This window comes from Ips typographus, linkage group LG12 (assembly GCF_016097725.1).
Source record: "Ips typographus isolate SLU linkage group LG12, UJ_Ityp_2.0, whole genome shotgun sequence".
Taxonomy (NCBI): Eukaryota; Metazoa; Arthropoda; class Insecta; order Coleoptera; family Curculionidae; genus Ips; species Ips typographus.
Genome location: NC_138433.1, coordinates 6405325 through 6418935, shown reverse-complemented (window position 1 = coordinate 6418935; position 13611 = coordinate 6405325). Strand labels below are relative to the sequence as shown.

General features: G+C 37.2%; 1 protein-coding gene across 1 annotated transcript; it reads right to left on the bottom strand.

Annotated features, from left to right (window-relative positions):
* Positions 1-2926: 2926 nt before the first annotated feature.
* Positions 2927-8799, bottom strand: LOC145736572 (uncharacterized). The gene is made up of 4 exons (XM_081991030.1): positions 3948-8799; positions 3737-3893; positions 3537-3687; positions 2927-3308 (listed from the first exon to the last, which is right to left on the bottom strand). Exon 1 carries the CDS (start codon positions 8396-8398, stop codon positions 7283-7285), a length of 1116 nt encoding a protein of 371 aa, XP_081847156.1. The 5' UTR covers positions 8399-8799; the 3' UTR covers positions 2927-3308; positions 3537-3687; positions 3737-3893; positions 3948-7282.
* Between the last annotated feature and the right edge of the window lie 4812 nt (positions 8800-13611).

Genomic DNA, 13611 nt, shown 5'->3' with positions numbered 1-13611 from the left:
AAATTCATGGAAAAAATGTGTTGGCCTCAGAGGACCAATTGCTGTTGACATTAATGAAACTAAGGTTGAACTTAGATTACACTGACATCTCATATAGGTTTGGCATAAGTATTTCAACAGCGTCAGCAAACTTTAAAACCACCATACATATTACGTACATGCGTTTTAAAAGTCTTATTGTATGGCCAGAGAGAGCAGTTTTACTGAAAACTATGCCAAAATGTTTCAAAGAATCATTTCACGGCAAAACTGCTGTGATTATTGACTGTTTTGAAATACGGTGCGAAACACCTTCCAATTTACTCACTGCTGCTCAGGCTTGGTCTAACTACAAGCACAGTGAGACTATCAAATATCTGATTGGCATCACTCCTCAAGGTTCTATTTCTTACATTAGTGCGAGTTGGGGAGGACGCATTTCAGATAAATGCATTACCCAGAATTCTACATTTCTACAGAAGTTATGTCCAGGAGATATTATAATGGCAGATAGGGGATTTTTGATTAAAGAGTTTGTCGAGTTATTTCAGGCAACAGTAAAATTACCTGCTTTTACACGGGGCAAGGATCAGTTAGAGAGATGTCTTTGGTCAACTGTTGTTGGATGGTCAGGTGAAAGGTCAGGCGGGTCATCCGGTTGCTATTAACACAGTGCTTGGCTACATTCAGGCACCGCATCAAATAACTTCGCTCCATTGTAATTTTGATTCCTCTGCAACACTTGATAACCAAATCAGCCGGTTTTGGGAGGTCGAAGAGGTTCCAAGCGTGTCACACCTCTCTCCTGATGACCTTGCATGTGAAAAACATTTTCTTGATACCTACAAGCGAGAGAAAACTGGCAGATTTGTAGTCGAACTTCCGTTCCTCGATGCGATGCCAACCTTTCCAGGAATTCGCAATCTTGTTCTACTCCGATTTTACAGTTTAGAACGCCGACTCAGTAAAAACCCGCCTATCTATCAACAATATCGTGACTTTATCAACGAATACCTGGATTTGGATCACATGGAGCTAGTTACCGAAGTTGGAACGAGTGATTGTTTTTATTTGCCACACCATTGTGTGATCAAGCCCGAGAGTTTAACTACTAAACTGCGTGTTGTTTTCAACGGAGCTGCACATGTACCCGGACAACCTTCTCTTAATGATTGTTTGCTTCGAGGACCAAAGGTGCAGCTTGACTTAATTTCGATTTTGCTTAACTTTCGCACTCATTTATTTGTTTCTTCCGCATACATACAGAAAATGTATCGTCAAATTATTATCGCACCCAAGCATCAAGATTATCAACGCATCTTGTGGCGGTCTTCTCCACATGAACAAGTTCGTGAGTTTCGCATTAAACGTTTGGTTTACGGACTTGTTCTCCGTTTTTAGCACTCCGCAATATTCTTCAATTAGCTCAAGAAGAGGAATCAAGTTTCCCTCTTGCTGCTGACACTTTACGCACGTCAACTTATGTTGACGACCTAGTCACAGGCTGTTCATCCTTGGAAGCCGCGTTGCAGCTCCAAAAGGATTTAATCAGCCTTCTTCAACGAGGTGGATTCGAACTTAGAAAGTGGGCAAGCAACAATCCAGGGAGCCGATTCTCGAAACGAACGTTGGCGGAGCGAGGAGTTTGCGAGCGTACGATCTGCGAACGTATTGTTCCGATAATATCTATTCTCGAAAGTACACGCTCTCAAAAATTGCGTAGCGAATGCCATGAATTGGCAACAATGCTTTAAATATTACCTGTCTCTTTCTAATGCATTTCGTATTAGTTTTTGTGAAAACCTAACCTAATAATAAATATTAGAATTAGGTTAGGTTTTCTGACCGGTGTTATTATAGACATATTATATAGACAAATGGATAAGAAAATCTACTTTTAGGTGAATTTATTGTTATAATATGTTATGTTTATAGATTTAAAAACTAAAAGAAGCTCTCCCATGACGGAAGAACAGAAAAAAATTATGGTAGTATTTATAAAGAAACACCCAATTTTGCAAACCGGAAAAATTTCCGGAAAAGTGTTACAAAGACATGTCAAATTTATGGTCTGAATTAACTGAACTTCTGAGTTCTGTCCCAGGGCCACGTAAGCAATGGAAAGATTGGAGAAAGGCAAGTAAACATTTATGTAATTGTTCAGTCTTAAAAAGCCATAAAAATAAAATACAACTTTTTGTTGTGCTTGATCAGATTAGCCACCACAGCAGGATACTTCTTTGTGATACAAGGTGTTTTATATTCATTTTTTTTTACTTTCTAGACGTGGCATGACATGCGCACAAGAGCAAAAGCCAAAACAGCAAGAAATAATACTATCTTGAAGGGTACTGGTGGTGAAGTCCCTGCATCTGAAGTTATAACGCCTATTGAAGCAGACATAGTGGAATTTATATCCCCAACATGTTCTTTTGGAATTCAAGAAATCTCAGAATCACAGGTGTCTGAAATAGTTGAAGAAACAGTACTTCCTAGTCCGATAGACAATTCAATATTTTTGGAATCGGCTCCCATTCCTACAGCCACAACTACTACCCCCATCAAGAAGTCTAAAACACCTTTTTTGACTAAAAGCGGACAAAGATCTGCCACAAAGCGGCTGCAAGCCAGCATATCTGCAGTTCAAGATATTAACAGTACAATTAAAGAACGATCATCTTACCAGCAAGAATATTATACAAAAAAAATTGAGTTACTGCAGCAGCAAGTAGAAATTCAGGAAAAATTTTGCAACAGAATGAGTGCTGCAATTGAAAGAATTGCAGATGCTGCTGAAAGGCAGGGAAAGGCTGTGGAGGATCTTACAGCAGTTATAAATGAATTCATTTAGTGCTTAGTTTAGTTATGAAAAATCAACAAAAAACGTACACATTATTTAAAAAAAAATATGCCTATTATATATTAAAAGAAACAAATTTATAATATACCAATTTTAATTCAATTTTTTAAGCAAAAAAAATCATGGAAAACAAAATATCAATACCTAATAATAATTAATTGATATTTTGTTTTGCAGAGAACAAGACCTATAAATAGTATCAACACAATTTTAATTGCGAAAGTATGTGTCAACTAGGCGCTGTCTCATCCTCCGGCCTTCCGCAAGATCATGGTTTACCCTTCCCATTGGTTCATCATATTCCTCACCATCAGCCATGTCAAAATTTTCTACTATTACCACTTGATCGTCATCTTCTGGTAATGGTACATTATGTTCTATACACATGTTGTGTAGAACACAACATGCATGTACTATCCTTGCTGCAGTTGTAGGATTATAATGAAGGACGCGGTCTTTCAACAAGCACCTTGAAAATAAGTACAAATCAATGAGATTTTTAGATCCGATTGAGAATCATGGCTTAAGTTTGAGGTCAGTTGAACAAAAGCTTATTCATTCAATTTATTGTTGTTAGCTTTGAGTTTTAACACCACAAAAAAGCATTTTGAATAAAATAACTGTTGCTAAACTGAGCTCAGCTGCTATGATGTTCTTACAGGACCCAAATAATGTAATAAATACCTAACAAACGTACCTAAAACGTTGTTTCAGAACACCATTGCATCGTTCTATTCCACATCGAGTATTTTTATGTGCTGTATTGTACCTTCCTTCAGGAGTGTCTGGCAAAGGGTTACCATCAATTGGCGTTAAAAGCCACGGGCGTAGAGGATATCCAGAGTCTCCTATGATGATAATAATGATGAATGTTTATTTAGTTTCACATCAACTCACCAAGCAAATAAAAAGAGTTTCTTGCTCCATGTTGGTATTGTTGGTAGAAGTTTCTTAAAACCAACTGCACATTTGACTGATTTCATATATAAGAATCATGTGCACTTCCAGGAAATCTTGCTACAACATTTCTTATTTTCAAAGTTGAATCACAAATCTAAAAATATAGCAATATGTGTTACAGTTTTAATTGATATAACAATTATATTACTAGTTGCACATTCAGAGAATGGTACCGTTTGCGGTTTAGAAATATATGTTCCTCCTCATTGGAAGGTACAATTGCAACATGTGTGCAATCTATTAAGCCTACAACCCCAGGGAATTGATGCCTTCTGTAAAATCTACAAAAAGGTAAATACTAGATAGTACATAGTTTTACAATTTATTTATTTATTTATTTGATTACAAACCCCACAGAAATACATCCAATTATAGGGTAGGTTGGTTAAAGACAATTATTAATGTACATAGCAAATATACAAAGTAACAAGCAATAAGTTTACAGCATTTCTTGAATCATCTTTCTAAATCGATTCAAATCTACACTAAAAATATCACATTGGTCCCTAACTTGATTATATAACTTACACATACTTATAATGGGAGAATTAAAATAAAAATTAGTTCGTGCATTATCAACATACATGCTTGTTGGATTCCTGATTCGATAATTTGGCACATGAAAACTTATTAAAGTTAACAAATTAGGGTCTTCAATATTATTATTAATAAGTTTGTGTAAAAACACTAAATATGCTACAGATCTTCGACTTTCTAAGGTGTGCAAATTATATCTCTTCAGGATGTCTACTTTAGGTATATGAAGTTGATATATACCGGTTTCCTTGTATTTTATATATCTTAGCATTTTATTTTGGACTTTCTCTAAGCTATACTTATGGATATTATAATGAGGACTCCAAATAACCGAGCAATATTCTAGGATTGATCTTATATATGACACATATAGTGTCCTTATGCATGTCATATTATTAAAGTCCTTGCAGTTTCGAACTATAAATCCATACATATTATAGGCTTTATTAACAATATTACCTATATGTGTCTTAAAATTAAGTTGAGAGTTAAAAGTGACTCCTAGATCCACCATTTCAGTAACACGAGGCAACACTGCTCCATTAATTGTATAGCTAAAATAGGATAGACTTTTTTTTCGTGTATAGCTAAGGACATAACATTTATTGACATTAAGTTCCAAACCGTTTTCAACCGACCAACTATGAACTTTGTTCATATCCTCTTGAAGTGATTGACAGTCTTCCATGTTTTTTATTCTAAGGTACAATTTTAAGTCATCAGCAAATAGTAACGTTTTGGACTTATTAACGGTATCAATTAAATTGTTTATAAATAAAAGGAACAGTAGTGGTCCGAGATTAGATCCCTGTGGGACACCTGAAGTTGGTATAAAATAATTAGAGCTAAACCCCCTGAGTAGGACTTTCTGCTGGCTATTACTAAGGTAAGATTGAAAAAAATTAACCAGGCCGTCATCAAACCCAAACTCTGTATCTAGTTTTTTTAGAAGAATGTTGTGTGGGATGCAGTCAAAAGCCTTTGCAAAATCTGTGTAAATAACATCTACCTGACAACTCTTGTCTAACTTTTCTGCTATGTATTGAGTTAAATTGCATAAATTCGTGGCAGTTGATTTATTCTTCATAAATCCATGTTGCATGGGTGATATTTTATTTCGTACGTAATTATAAATCTGTTTATATATTATTGATTCAAATATTTTTGCAGGACATGACCAAATGGCGATCGGTCTATAATTCTTAATGTCTGACGTATTTCCTTTCTTAAAAACTGGACATATCTTAACTTCTTTCCACATTGCCGGAAAGTTTCTAGTACTTATTGACATGTTAAACAAAATTCTCAATGGTTCAGCAACAAATCCTACCAAACCTTTTATTACATATGATGGCAAATTATCAGGTCCTACAGACTTATTGATCTTAAGTCTTCCGACTGCCTCACACACATCATCGTGGGTAATGCCATTGATTGAAAATGACTCATTTATATAGTGCTGGGTGTGCTCTGAGTAGGGCAGCTCTTTCTCAATATATACAGAATGAAAGTAGGAAGCGAATGCGTTTGCCATATCCGTCCCGTCAGTATACTCGTCACCATCAAGAAACATTTTACATGGAATGTTTGGCGCACTTTTGTTATTTCTAATGTGTTGCCAGAATGACCTCGAATTTTCGTTAATATCCATCTGAATCCTATTTAAGTATTGTTGATATGCAGCTTTCACGTCCCTCTTGATTTTAGTTCTACGTTGTATAAAACGGTTATGGTTATCTAAGTTAAAATAATTTTTACTTTTAATCCTTAATTTATCTTTGGTTTGTATATCTTTTATTATTGTTTTGTTGAACCATACAGGATACTTTTTATGTGGTCTCACTTTTGGTACACATATTTCAAATATTGAGTTAATTTTCTTATAAAAATATTCAACTGCCAAATTAACATCATTAAAAGATTCGAGGTCACTCCAACTGACATTTTGAAAGAGCTGATACATTGCAAGAAAATCCGCTTTTTTAAAATTAAAATTTGATGTCGTATTATTACTGGGTAAAGATTTTTGCTTTGGATTTTTTAAAGAAATTTCAATTGTCAATGGTGGATGATGAGCATCGCTACCGACAAAGCCACAGCCATCACTAAACACACTACTTCCAAGATTAGTCAAAACTAAGTCCAATATGCGACCGTTGGCATTTAGAACTCTGTTTTGTTGTGTACATTCATAGAAACCTTGAAAGTTCAATAGCAGCTCAATTTGTTGATCCTTAAAGTTATTGACGTAATACTGATTTAGGTGCGTAATATTAAAATCTCCTAAAATAATAAACTTCTTTTGATAGAGATATTGCAAGCTTTCCATATATGAAAAAAGGTCTTCCCGATCTGAAATTGTACTACTGGGCGCAACATATACTAATAACACATATATAAAGCTAATTTCATCAACTTGTATCTTGACAGCTACTAAATCAATCTGTGGTATTTTAAAATCTACGTTAATCAAACTGCAACTATATTTACTTTTTACTGCCAAAAGTACACCTCCACCGCGCAGATTATCACTTCTGTTTCGACATCTAAAAATTGAGAAACGTTCTGGAAATAATTCACTGTCATAGACACCGTTAGTAATCCACGTCTCAGTTAGTGCAACAGCATCATACTCATTTTCAGTTACAGACACATTGTTATAAAATTCTATCACTTTACTGTTTAAACCACGTACATTCTGATAAGCAATTATAAAGGTGCATTCTTCTTCAAACACTCCGTTACTTACTAATGTGCTAAAAAATTGTCATTACTATAATTAGTAAGCTAATGTTGGCGTTGAATCCTTTGGTTAAATACTGGACAATTTGGATTGCGGGCTGTGTGATTTCGGTCACTTAGTTTTAACTTACTGCAGTTGGGACAATTATTAACAGTAGCTGTACATTCTGTAACATTATGAGCCTCACCACACTTATAACAGCATTATTTTGCTGTGCAGTATTTCGAAACGTGCCCGAAGAGACAACACTTGAAACATAATGCCACATTAGTATATTCCTGCACATACACTGGAGACAAATCAAAAGTTAGATTATTATTTTTAATTAACCACTTAAACAGTTGGGGTGGCGTTTGAAGAATCCAGTTTTCTTTACTTTTATTACGGCATTCCCTTTTTGTGACAAACTTAAACAGGTCAACAGCTTTTAAACCGAAGGTATCTGTTATTTCGGGATTTTCGGCAATAAACTCCTTGATAAATTCTTTATCAGAAAATCCTTTAAATATGCCATTAATCATATTCATGGGGTCATTATTGGATATATGTTTTATTTCTATTTCTTTGTTCATGAGACTATCATCTAGTTTTTGCTGCTGAATAGCATTTTGGCACTCAATAATTACAGCTCCATTTTGAAGATGTTTTACTCTTTTAAAGCTTCCCTCCATATTGGTAGCTTTGACACATTTTTTTATTTCTTGTAGAACTATCCTGGAGTCAGTTTGATTGTTGATTTTAATTAGACTTTCATGCTTTGTTTTTGGAGGAGGCGTTTTCCATTCTGGAATATCTGGTTTCAATGTTGGGTTGTTTGTAGCTGGGGTATATCCTGTTGATTTTAATACATCACTAAATGCAGGCCTTTTACTAGATAGGGATGGTAGCACAAACGTAGGTTCCGGACTAAGATTCCTATCCGGTGAATAAGTACTTGTTGATGTTAGTTTGTGCTTCAGTTCCACATTAATCTTCTCAGTTTGTCCAATTCTAAAAGCCAAAGTAGTTACTTGCTTATGAATAGTGAAAAGTGCAGATTGAACAGGATGAACTACATCTCGAGGCATTATTTCAGTTGTTTTTTGAAGGGTTTCTAGTGCCTTCAATACCTCATCTAAAATTTGCTCGGTTGGTAGAGAGTAACTTATTTGAGAAGCGTTTGAAATAAGTTGGATGCTCTGATTATTATTAGACCTCTTTGCTCTATTTTTCTCCAGTGAGGCGGGACTGGAACCAGATCTAGGCCTCTTGTTTAGTTGGGAAATTCCATTAGGATCACCAGAGACTTTCTTACTTTGATCTAAAGAATCATTACACATATTTAACTTACGTTGTTTGGAGGTGTTCGCGGTAAAAGTTTTCCGGCCTTAAATATTTCATTAGCGTTCGACGTGCTAAAATTCTCCTCGGGTTGTCCACTATCTTTGGAACGTCCAGGTAAATCATTAGTTTTATCTTTATCGGTTAAATTCTTTTCCTTGGGTTTATCAAGATATGCTTTTGCATACTTTGAACTGGTTTCTTTGTTGAATCCAATAATTTTATTAATTTCAGCTTGGCTTACATTGATATTTCCGGAGGAATTACTTCTTCGTTTAGGCCGCTTATCGGGGGGATTTTTGTCCCCAACACTATTGACACTCATCACAGTATTTTAGATGAAAAACGTTTAAGTAAACTATGCGAAAACGGCAATTATTAGAGAGCGACCACAATAGCGTCCGCACTCGTCGCTATCTCGCTATCTCTTCAATTGCAAACTTACTGGTGACGAACTTGTTCCATTTCTTGTACTGTGCTTGGAAACTTAATCCATCTGTTCATAATGTTTGGATTGTTTAGTGCTTCAATGACATCCCTTATACACCTTGACACAGAAGATTGAGAAACTGCTAGGTGAATGTTGGACCCGACATCCATCTGATAGCTTCCTATGGCATAAGTATATATTCTATGGCATTGTATGTAGGTATTTTATCTGTACCTCTACAAAATTAATGCATTCTTAAACAAAATCCTAAGAGGTATACCTACCTGAAGCAAAAAATTTTAACGCAGTGAAAATTTTAGTTTCTATATCTAGAGCTGATGCTCTACTTGGGGGTTGCAAATAAGGAGTTAACATTTCAATTAAATTTTTTGCTGTTTGTTTATCCAAACGATATGTCCGAATAAACATTCGATCTGAAAGATCAAAACTATTCCTACGTTGATGAAAATGTCTTCTCACAGCAGCATTTTCCAAATCTGCTGCAACTTCCAGAACTTCAATTTCAAAAATTGGAATTATATCTTCTAGATCATCCATTTCTAAAAAATAAGATATATATACATACCAGGGCCGTGCTGGGACACAAAAGTCAATGTTTGCGAGCTTAATACCTAAATATATATTCCTTAGGAAATTAAGTTGTAAATGTTGATAATTAATGGGCGTCCATCGCCCTAGCATAAGGGGCCCACCACGAGCCTGATACATACCCTGTGAAAAGTATGTCACAATTAAAAACTTTACTTACCACTTTTATTGTTTATACACAAAGTTAAAGGCTAATAACACTGTGATGGTGATAACACAGAGACAGCGAACTCAGATATTAACAAAATAACGCGAAAACCCTCTAACAAAAGATAATTTAATTTGTTTGACAACCTTCAAATAAACCGTTTGTTATATTTTTGTGCTTTCCAATCGAACGTGTGGTATTTGACCACACGTTGCACAGCAGCCAAAAACCGGACGTTGAGGAGCGTATGAAATTTTTAAGAATTCAACCTGGACAAAAATATTCGCCCATGACGTCACGAGCGTATCTCTCGCAAAACGTATACATTCAAGAATAGCCCCCCAGCTCTCCTCAATCGCCTTCCTTCTTCACATACCGCACTTGACCCCGCCGTTTGCTTTGGCTCACAATCGGTTTCCGAATCGTCGTTAAAGATTCTTGGTCTTCGATGGAACGCATCTTCCGATATTTTTTTCTTTTCCATCAACATACCCGCACTCAATCTTTGCACCAAACGCACCTTGCTCTCTCACCTCGCTCAAATTTTCGATCCTCTTGGAATTTTGACACCAGTTACATTTCTTCTTAAGCATTTGATTCAGCGCATATGGTCTTTAAAACTTTCGTGGGATGACGCCGTCCCGAATGACATTCTTCGTCTCTGGACACGATTTGTCGACGAGGTACCCTTGTTGAATTCACTTAATCTACCGCGTTTACTCTGTCCTGCTGGCTCTATTCGGTTTGAGCTTCATGCATTTGGTGATGCAAGCGAAACGGGTTATTGCAGTGTTCTATATTTACGCTGTTTTTCTGAAGTCTCAAAACCTACTGTCCATTTTGTCTCCGCCAAATCGAAAGTCGCCTTATTAAAAACAATTTCACTGGCGCGTCTTGAATTATGCGCAGCAGCGTTAACAGCTAAACTTGTCTCCTTTGCATTTAGCGTCTTCCAGCGCACAATCTCCATTTCTCAAGTTTTCTGTTATTCTGACTCTAAAGTCACTCTTCACTGGATTCATTCGTCCCCGCACCGGTGGCACACGTTTGTGGCCAACCGTGTGTCTTACATTCATGATAGATGTCCCGCTTCTTCTTGGTTTTATGTGCCTTCTGGTAATAATCCCGCTGATTTCGGGTCGCGAGGCCTGTTACCGGACGAATTGTTACAATGCAGAGCTTGGTGGTTTCCATCTGTACTTTTTCTGGATGACTTTCCCTCTCCATTTTCTCCACTTTCAGGTGAATGTTCGGAAACGCTCGATGAGCAAAAAAAAGTGACCCTACACAGCACTCTCTCTTCTAATTTTCTGGACTCGTTACTCGAAAGGAATTCTTCTTTATCCAGGTGTATACGCATCCTTGTTTATGTTAAACGGTTTTATCTCAACTCAAGAACACCATCATTGCATGCTCATTTTTGCCAAACGAGTTCAAGAAACCGCGTTTGTTTCCGAGATAGCCGCGGTTCGACGTGACCAGGTACCACCGCGTTTACGTAAATTGAACCCTTTTATTGACAAGTTCGGTTTGTTACGCGTTGGAGGTCGTTTACGGTACGCACCTATTTCCTATAATCGAAAATTTCCCATTTTGCTGCCGTCTCATCATCACTTTACGAGGTTGCTAATTGAGTCATTGCATCTACGCTATCTTCACGCAGGAATTCAAACTGTACATTTTTTAGTGCTGCAACAGTTTTGGATACTGTCGGCTAAACGAATCATTCGACGAGTTCTATCACAGTGCGTTCGTTGTTGGAAAACGCAACCCATTGCGACTTTACCCACTATGAGTCCTTTACCTTCGTCGCGCGTTTCCCAAGTGAAACCATTTCTTTATGTGGGAATCGATTTTGCCGGTCCATTTCACATTACGATGTCCAAAGGTCGTGGTACTCGTACCACCACAGCTTATCTCTGCGTCTTCGTGTGTTTGACAATTAAAGCCATTCACCTTGAACTGGTCTCAGATCTGTCAGCATCCGCGTTTATAGCCGCTTTCCAACGCTTTGTCAGTCGCCGTAGACGCTGTACCGATGTGTACAGCGATTGCGGGACTAATTTTGTCAAGGCGAACAAAATGCTCATGGACTTTGCCTCTTCTGCGGCCAAACGCGAGACTATTAATTGGCATTTTAATCTTCCTTCTTCACCTCACTTTGGAGGTTTGTGGGAGTCCAATATTAAATCTGTCAAAACTCACTTAATTCGCGTAGTAGGCAAATGCGTCCTTACATATGAAGAACTTTATACTTTATTGACCCGCACTGAAGCTATTGTCAATTTACGGCCACTGACGGCGATTAGTTCTGATCCTAATGATCTCGAAGCTTTAACTCCAGGTCATTTCTTGACTTTGGAATCGCTTAACGCACCGCCGGAACCCGATATTACGCTGGTTCCCTCCAATCGTCTCGTTGGCAGTTGCTCACCCAAATGCAACAGCATTTGTGGTCCCGTTGGTCTCGCGAATACTTGCACACGCTGCACCAACGTACTAAATGGCACTCCACGTCTCGTGCACTTGAACCTGGGAACTTAGTTGTCATCAAGCGGGACAACGTCCCTCCCTTAGAGTGGCCCTTAGCTCGCATCATACACGTACACCCGGGTAAGGATGGAGTTGTCCGTGTGGTAACGTTACGCACTGCTAATGGTGTTTTTAAACGACCGGCTGTTAAGGTCTGTCCGTTGCCGTTAGAGTCCTAGTTTCTCCACTTTGAGGGAGCGGAAATGGTCCGTCCACTTTGTGTGTTCGTCCAAGTTGTTGTTTTTAGCTGTATCATTCAATCCAATCATAGTTTCATAATGTTATCAGTGCTAATTATCAATCCTTTTTATCGCAATATTTATCAGTAATATTTTGTCAATTTACCGTTTTTTGAACGTCTCACTTTGTATCGACAATAAAAAATACCTTTAAGGAATGTCACCTTTCCGAATGTTATGACCGGATCTATCGTGGTCGGTTCGCGTCTTCGATCACACCATTATTCGCTTGGTTTACCGCATATTCGTTATAACGCACCATCGCCGTGAGTGACTGATATTAATCCACATCACCACGTAATCATCAGCATCAGGGAGGCCCCCACGAATTGGACCAGATTTAACCAAAGGTAACAGTTTTCTTAAAGGTCGCGCGATACGATACGTCCACTAATCTCTCACGAGCCGAGAAAACAAAGTTAACTAACTAATAAGCCAAAGCACAACAGTACATTTGAGGGACTCCAAACAACAAAACCACAAAATTGTGTTTTGGTAATTGCCATCTGTTGTTGGATTTGATAAAAACATGAATGTGATTTATCTAAAAAAATTCCATTTTCACTTTGTTTTAAAAAAAAATGATGATTTTTTACACATGTCTTCAATTGAATTGTTTTTTAACAGAAATGGACACTTGACTTCCAAACCATGGCATCTGGGGATGCTCCAAAATATGGATATTCTGAATTTATGCAGAACCCAACTGGTTTGATTACAAAGTTATCATGAAACATTTTTTGCTCATTTTCATAAGCTTATATCCCATCTTTTTCATGTTTTTTCCCCATTCAGTGGCTGCTGTTTTAAAAATGGAATTGAGTGGATAGCATATCTGTTTTATTAAAAAAAGAGATGGCTTATCCAAAGATGTTCTGGTGACTTTTTTGAAATTTGAGGCTGTTATTCGTCCTATTCGTTGTTGAAACCAACTCTCACATAATGACTGACTAACTGTGGCTTCTTGCATTTTAAGACAATCATCTTCGGCAATGGAAATATTGAGGGAAAACCCAATACTGACAAGTTCAGCTAAAGAATATGTTTGGAACTCTTCTCGGTAAAGGCTGGCATATGGGTTGTCAATACTATTTTCTAAAGGAACTTGGCTTGCTATGTGACTTGCAAATGGCTCAATAATCCACATCAGTGGACAGGTGCTGCCTATTTCATCTATTTTGCAGATCAAATGATTTAGTTCCTGATTTGATATGGGGGAATACTTTGATTGTCTGTGTAGTGAAAGGTAGTTCC

Bases quoted from the DNA above. Each gene is read 5' to 3' on its own strand.
- LOC145736572 (XM_081991030.1), bottom strand. From the start codon at position 8,398: ATGTGTAATGATTCTTTAGATCAAAGTAAGAAAGTCTCTGGTGATCCT.